Genomic DNA, 8559 nt, shown 5'->3' on the forward strand with positions numbered 1-8559 from the left:
CTTGGTGTCGTATGTTTGAATAATGTTGTTTGTGTTGGGAATAGCAATGTCAATGAGAATGGCTTCGTTCGTGTGTTTTTTGATAAGTATGATGTCTGGTCTGTTAGCTGTAATGTTTAAGTCTGTAAGTATTGTGCGATCCCAGTATAATTTGTATTTGTTATTTTCAAGGAACGGAGATGGAATGTAAGTGTAATAGGGTGTCGTATCTTCGATTAAATTCATAAGTGTTGCTAATTCTTTGTGAATGATTTTGGCTGCGTTGTCGTGTCTAGCTTTGTAATCAGTTTGTGCTAGGATGCTGCAAGAAGAGATTATGTGCTGGATCGTTTCAGGTTTTGCTTTGCAGAGGCGACAGCAGTCGTTTTTTATGTTCGGATCTTTGATGATGTATTTTCTATAATTCTTGGTATTGATTACTTGGTCTTGAATAGCAAACACAAATCCTTCTGTTTCGGCATACAAACTTGATTTTTTTAACCAAATCAATGACATCTTCTTATTGACATGATTTTCTTCTAAGTCTTTGTAGAATTTTCCATGTAGTTGTTTTTGTTTTAGCCCACTTATTATTTTATCTATTGTGTGGGGGGTGTGGATTTCTTCGGTGTTCGACAGATTTAAGGGTGTGTGGTTCAAATCTGCTCTTGTGATGGTGCGAAACATTTCATTTCTTTCCGCTCGTTTCAAGAAATACTTCTTCAAATCTGAGATTTGTCTCTGATATAAGTTTTCTAAGTTCTGGAAACCCCTTCCTCCATTCTGTCTTGGTAATGAGAATCTTTCAATCGATGATTTTGGGTGATGCCTTCTATACTGTGTGAAGATTTTCCTTGTTGCGATGTTTAAATTTTCAAGATCAGTTTTGGACCATTTAATGACTCCAAAAGAATATGTTAGCAGTGGAACGCAGAATGTATTTACTGCTTTCATTAAATTTTTTCCATTTAACTGTGTCTTCAATATTAATTTTAATCTCGCTACGTATTGATCTTTCAACTGTGTTTTCGTTTTGGTATGATTGATGTGGGAGGATTGACAGAAACCCAGATATTTGTATGTATCGTTTCGTTCTTGGGCTTCAATTATTTCCTTATTCTGTGTTATATGTGGTACTTGGTGAAACACGCCTTTTCTGATTGCTTGGGTCTTACATTTCTCAATACCAAAGGACATACCAATATCACCGGAAAATTGTTCAGTCAGATTTAATAGGTTTGTTAACTGATTTTGTGTACTTGCATATATTTTTATGTCATCCATATACAGCAAGTGACTTATTCTGTTTTCTCTTTGTTTGTTAATTCTTATATTGAACCCATAATTGCAGCTGTTCAGGATATCGGAGAGGGGATTTATTGCTAAGCAGAACCATAACGGGCTAAGAGAATCGCCTTGAAAAATTCCTCTTCGGATCATTATTGGGTCTGACTGAATTGTTTGTTCATTTAAGGTTATTTGGAGGGTGGTCTTCCAAAATTCCATGGAACATTTGAGAAAAGTGCAGATTTTAGTATCAATCTTGTATAATTCCAGAATTTTGCATAACCAGGAATGAGGGACAGAATCGTAAGCTTTCTTATAATCAATAAAAGCAGTATATATGTTTCGGTTTTCTTTTCTAGCTTGTTCACAGATGATGGAATCTATGATTAATTGCTCTTTGCAGCCAAAGGATCCTTTAATACATCCTTTCTGTTCTTCATTAATGATGTCAGAGTTAAAACAGTGTTGATATATTTTTTGTGTAATGCATGAGGTTAATATTTTATAGATTGTCGGTAAACATGTGATAGGTCTGTATTTTGATGGATTTTTTGTGTCGTTATCTTTAGGTTTTAAGTATGTTACACCATGACATAAGAATGTTGGAAAAGATGATGGGTCAAGAAGGAACTGATTTAAGTGATGTAGTAAATGAATATGTACACAATTTAATTTTTTTATCCAAAAATTATGGATTTTGTCTGGTCCTGGTGATTTCCAGTTGTGTGTCTTATTGATGGTATTTATTAATTCGGCAAGTGTTATCTGATGATCATTCATTGGTGTAACTGTGGATAGTTTATTATATATATGAGGAATCCATTTGGCAGATTGGTTAAATTCAAATTCTTGAGACCAAAGTTTTGACCAAAATGTTGTTACATCTTGTGAACTTGGTAGTTCACCGGATAATTGAGTTTTGCTTGAATTAGTTAAATGTTGATAGAATAGTTTTTCGTTGTTTAAAAATTTAGTGTTATGAATTTTTCTGAGATGTGATTGTTTGTATCTTTTAAGTCTTTTGCTATATAATGAAAGCTTTTGTAATAGTGTATCTTTAATTTCGGATAGTGTTGTGTTGTACTCATCGTAATCAGTTTGATGAAAATTATTGTTGGTCAGTATCGAATGCATACATGTCATGATGTGTGGTGTTTTAACTCCTCTAAGGTACTGTGTTATTTGACCTAGTTGTTTTCTAATGTTATTAATTTTATAATTTAACCGTGTTTCCCAATGAGGGGTGGAGGGTATGCGATTGTTGTTTGTATTTATTATGTTATCTTTACATGTGTTAATTTGAATACAAGTTAAAGCTGCACAGTAGATAATTGTATGAAGTTTTTCAAAAGAGATCGAGTTTGTGAGATATTTTGGTAAAATGAAGGAGTTCATTATTTCTACAATTGCCAGAAACTTTTTTGAATAACACTGGAGGGGAAGTGATTGTCTATCATTTGGTTTTAATTTAGAACATGTTTCGAAAGTTAATTTAAATTGGTCTTCAATTTCATTTTGGAAATTAATGTGAAATTTAAAATTTTTGTTGACAGTTTTGATTAATGTGTCTTCTGTGTTGTAGTACGTGTTTTGTAGATTATCTGTGATGTTAATTTGGTTTTGGATTGTTCTTGATGAATTGTTAAGTGATTTGTCAGTTAATGTGTTGGTAATTTGTGTTACGGTTGTGATCTTATTTTGAGGTGTTTTGTTTAATAAATCTTTAGTAAATCTGTCAGTTCGTGTCTCTGGTGCATTTAATATACTACTATTACTATTTTGTGGTATAATTGGGATCTTATTTTGAGATGTTGTTTTTGACAAATTGGTGACAGATTATTATTATTATTAATATTATTATTACTTACCTATTAATAAAAGTAATGAAAAATGTGTGAAATATATGATTTTTAGTTAGTTTAAATATTTTTTAAGTACATTGAACTATAGGGGATTTACTTTATTTTCAAGATGTGATAAGAAATATAAGTCCAATCAGGACATCTCTGTAAATATTTTTATCGACGTCTGTACCATAGGTAACACTTATGTGTAAACAAATCTATCAGTTAACAAAATGTTTTCTACGTTGTAGTTAATTGATGTGCTGTAATTTTTATTTAAAATTTAAGCGACGATTATGGAAAACGATGTAAGTAGATTCTGCACAATTTTACTTACAGCTAGGTACTTCTGCGTGAAACAATATATCTAAATTACCTTGAAAACATAAAACCTTGGTTCTTGCCAATACTAGTGAACGATTAAATGTGCATTATAAGTGGCCAAAAGTGGTGTATGTCGTGATTGTTATAACTGTGATACTGATTTTACGAGCTTATAATGATATGTTGCTCTTCAGTAACAGCTTTTACAAGATTAATCCAAACTGAAAGTTCATTTAACCTAAAAGATCGTATTGTAATTAGATGTAATACTAATATTCATAGTTATATTACTTTATATTACGTCGCTCGCGAGTATTTTACATCACTTATTAATAATATTGAATTTTTACCCATAAAACAGATGCATAAACTACTCCAAAATCTACTACTGTAAGATAAAGAATATAGATTTAACATATTATTAATACAACATAGTAATACAATTCATTTATTAATATGAGTATTTTTACTTAATTTTTTTTTTATTCATTCAACTTCAAGTTTATTGAAATTTGAATTGAAATAAATAGAAAAACGAAATATTTAAGTTAAATTTTTTTGTTGTGGTCAGATTCATTTTATCATCTGTTGTGCATTTTTGGATCCTTACTTTATCTTACTCAAGTAAAACATAGAAATCTCTATATATTAACGTTTTTTAGTTTGATAAAAATAAACAATTTATTTTAGTACCATATCAGTTACATGTAGCATTTATTATTGTTTCAGACTTTTAATAAAAGAATTGGCACAACCGACCTCGGAAAACACTACGAAAACGTCCTCATCGCAAATTTAACTTTACAACTTGTGTTAGATAAAACTATAGATGATTTCAAATTGTCAGCCAATGACGAAAAATTCGGTGACTTTGACGATATCGTCGTGGAAACTGAATCAAATGGAGAGAAGAAAATATACGCAATTCAGCTCAAGCACTTTAGGAATGTAACTAAGAAGTTATCAAAAGACAGCTTTAAGAAAAACAAAGAGTTTGATCTTCAAAAATACTTTACGTCGTTTAAAAATATCAAACAAGGCGATCGTTCTTGCAATTTTATTTTGTTTACAAACGAAAAATGTGATATGGAAGTTGAATTGAAAATTCGCGATAATGACATCATTCGTGTTAAATTGAAAAAAGTTGAATCGAAAGAACTGTTTACCAACGGACTGTGTTACAAGTTTGAAATAATGAATAGCAGCGAACTTCCTGCAGACTCTAAAGAATATCACACATTCTTTGACAATTTGTTGTTATATACAAACCAATCAAATGCAGAGAAAACAGAAACTGATGTTAGATTACAATTCGAACAAATATTTTCTTGCTCTAGTGAAGAGTCAGCTAAGTTTTTACAATTTATATCTCAGTGGCATTTTCAAGACGGCACCAAAGTGAAATTAAACAAACCCATGATGCGGAAAGTGATAGCAGTTGCTGCACTGTGGGGTTCTACTAAGCCTCTTGCATTTACACATACTACCGACGAAATGAAATTGGTACGTAGGGCTATTGATAATTTTAATATCACAGCCATTCAAGAGGAAAGTTACGATAAAATTAAAATTCTCTGGAGTGACTTGAAATTCAAAGTTTTTGAGCAGAATATCGAAAAACTAGCACGAAAATTTCCATTTCTTTGTTTGAAAGAAAGTGTCGCTGATACTGATGACAACACTTTATCAAAACTTTTGTGGTTACTGGAAATGACTCCACTGATAGTCAGCGAGAATCAAACGGTTCATAATGTCATGGACCTCTGTCGCAAAGAAAAATTTATCTTAGTTAGTTCGGGAACACCCAAGGAGCAACTATCGCCAAGCAGAATTTTTCAAAATCTGTCAAATTTGGATCCTAGGTCTGAACTATATCAAAATATTGTAACCACATTCAAGTGTTTACTTCAAGGGAAAGAAATTGTTACTTTAGATTTTCTAATTAAGAAAAATGATGAAATTCGAACAATTATAACCCCTGAGGAACTGGTGAAAATGTTGGACCGTCCGTATCAGATTGGCGAGAATAAAGAATTTATATCGGAAAGTTACATTAACAGACATTTGTCGGTAAATTATATTGATATCAATTATTTAAAAAACGTTGATACTGATACTTTGATTGTTCTTGATTGTATGAACCAAATAGAAAATATTTTGAAGAAACTGGGCAATTTTAATTTGATGGATATCAAATTATTTTTTCGAGATAACGATAATAATTCTAGAAATTGTGGTCAATTTTTGCCGAATCATCGAACGCTATATCACACAAGTCCATTCTTAAAAAATTATGTTTCTGGTTCTGATATATACATCAGTGACAAATGTTCTTTGGATGATTTTCAAAAAATTTGTGATCACAATCCAAAAATGAAAAAATATCATCATTTGAAGATTATAGATGAAAAGACTTTAGAATGGGTACGAAGCAAAGGTGATATAAGCGATCTATCGAGGTATCGAAGAGAAGAACGATTTGTTGAAGAAACAACTTTTTATACTAGTGAATTTGACAACAATGTGAATGTAGTGAATGGAGACCCGGGAACCGGAAAATCTGAATTATTGAAAAATATCAAAAATAATTGTGGTGTGGATTTTTGGTGTATTTTTTTAAAGTCTGTGGACACCACTCTTTTGTGTACGCGTCTAGAGAAAATCCAAGCAGATGAAAGAGAATCTGAATTGATAGAGTTTATTCGAGACACAATGTATGTGGGATATCCAAATTTTGATAAAGAGGTAATAACGTTATTGATCAAGAATCGTCACGTTGTCTATTTCTGGGATGCTCTTGATGAAGTTACAACAAAATGTACAGAAATTGTGATTGATCTCATAAAGGAATTGTCCCAGAAAAGTGTCTTCCAATGGATAACCAGTCGTTGCCATTTAAAGAAACAACTCGAGAAGAAGTTCGGTGTGTTATCAAAAAGCGTGAGCCAATTTAGCGAGGAAGAACAAACTCGTTATATTCATCAAAGGCTTAAAGACTTTTATTCCGATGAACATATTGACAAAGTAATCCAACAGATTAGAACTACAGTCACATCAATAAAAAATAACAATATTTTAGCAACCCCTTTACAGATTTATATGTTCACTGAGCTCTTCCATCACAACCCTGTCAAATACAGAATCTTACTTGAAAAGCTGTTTTCTTTAACGGATCTTTACCAACACATCATAGACGAGAAGTTCAACAGATATTACAAAGAAAAGGCTGATGTTCGATACCCTAATAACGCCTTAAGACAAGTCTTAGAAGGTTACAAAAAATCGATGTTTGAGAAATACGAAAAAGCGGGACTAAAATCACTTGTCAAGAAAGAAGTCTTCAAGCAACTGAATATCAACTGTGATGATTTTTTGAACGAGATTCAAGATCGTGCTGACAGTATAGGACTGATAACTGAAGTCACTGACAAATTTCCGCAGTTTCTGCACAATTCCTATGCCGAGTTCTTTGTGGCCAAGTATTTTATAGAACACCATAGCGAGATCAATGATTTTGAAAAGATCATTTTTGATAGCAGATACACGAATGTGCGGTTTTTCTACGATCTACTTACTGCGAAAGATTCAATTGCTCACAAGGCGGTGTTGTATAGAAATACAGATTTACTTATGAAACAGTACATGGACGATATGATTACTTGTGAAGACACTCGAGGGCGAAATGTTTTACAGATTGCATGTTCATGGGGACAGAGACTTCCTGTTCTACAAGTGGAAAAAAATGACGGCATCTATGTTATTGACAATGAAAAAGATGATTCATTGTGTGGAGAACCAACCGAGTATATTGAAATGCTGCAGTATCTCTTAGAGAATTGTCACACAAACGGTGATCAAGAATTGAAAAATGCTGCGTTAGAATCGGCCAAAAAATCTGAGTCTTTGTTGGCAAAGTTAATACTTCTTGGACATAGCTCCTCCAAACTCAGAAACGATGACGACGGTATTAGCATCTTGTACTATTCTGCTAAGTTTGGTTACACTCAAGCAATTGACTTGTTTGACAATGTGCCTTATGTGAAAACAAAGAAATGCGGTTTCTCTCTTCTTCATCTATCCGTTAATTATGGTCAAGGAAAATATGTGAAGAAACTTCTTTCCATAGAGGCATACCAACAAAATATAGACGATAAAGACGAAAATGGAGAAACTCCACTTTATAAAGCCTGCCAATACGGATATTACAACCTGGTGGTTTATCTTGTAGATCACGGTGCCAACGTCAATGCGACAACCTCAAATGGTTCCTCACCTCTTCACACAGCGTGTCTTCACCTTCACACCAACATCGTCCGATTTTTGCTATCCTCAAAAGCCAACATCAACGCGGTAAAAAATTTTAACATAACTCCACTCCATGTTGCTTGTTGGAATGGTCATTACGACGTTGTGGATCTACTTCTTCAAAACGGTGCCAATATCAACTCTGCGGCAAGCGATGGTTGCACGCCCCTGTACGTCGCTTCAAGAAACAGACACGACACTGTAGTTAAACTTCTACTTCAGAAAAATGTTGACATCAATTTGGCTCAAGAAAATGGCGTAACTCCTTTATTTATAGCTTGTCAAGAAGGGCACATAAAAAATATCAATCTTCTTTTAAGAGCAGACGCTGATGTCAATCGTGTTACGAAGAGTGGGGAGTCACCACTTTATGTGGCTTCTCAGAACGGCCATGAAGCAGTGGTTAAGTTGCTGATTATGTTCGGAGCTGAACTAAATGCTGTTGCTGATAATGGGTTTATGCCGATTCACATTGCGTCTCAACAAGGGTTTTCAAAAGTTGTGCAATTGTTGCTTGAACGAGGAGTCGATGCCAACATTTGTAGCACTGATGGTATGACAGCTTTAAGTATGGCAAAAAATCTAGGACACGATGATGTTGCTTCGTTGTTGAAGAGGTCCAGATTGTGGAATAAAGCATTTAAAGTTGTTAACTACAGGCTTAATTTTGTTAAGAAGCTTAGAACATAGAAGTGCGTTCCTATCACTGTAATTTCATTTGTAAAAGATAATTTTAATAAGTACTTGTAGTATGTTTTTTATTATCTTAAGTTATGTATTACTTTGTTGTTGTTAATTTATATTATTATGTATTATATGA

The 8559-nt window shown here is 33.0% G+C and overlaps 1 protein-coding gene across 1 annotated transcript; it reads left to right on the plus strand.

The window, feature by feature from the left end:
- Positions 1-3333: 3333 nt before the first annotated feature.
- LOC135137223 (uncharacterized) lies at positions 3334-8559 on the plus strand. The gene is made up of 2 exons (XM_064066819.1): positions 3334-3418; positions 4164-8559. Exons 1-2 carry the CDS (start codon positions 3407-3409, stop codon positions 8427-8429), a joined length of 4278 nt encoding a protein of 1425 aa, XP_063922889.1. The 5' UTR covers positions 3334-3406; the 3' UTR covers positions 8430-8559.

Source organism: Zophobas morio, unplaced genomic scaffold (assembly GCF_036711695.1).
Source record: "Zophobas morio isolate AGI-343-1 ecotype UQ-CSIRO unplaced genomic scaffold, CSIRO_AGI_Zmor_V1 ptg000029l, whole genome shotgun sequence".
In the NCBI taxonomy this organism is placed as follows: Eukaryota; Metazoa; Arthropoda; class Insecta; order Coleoptera; family Tenebrionidae; genus Zophobas; species Zophobas morio.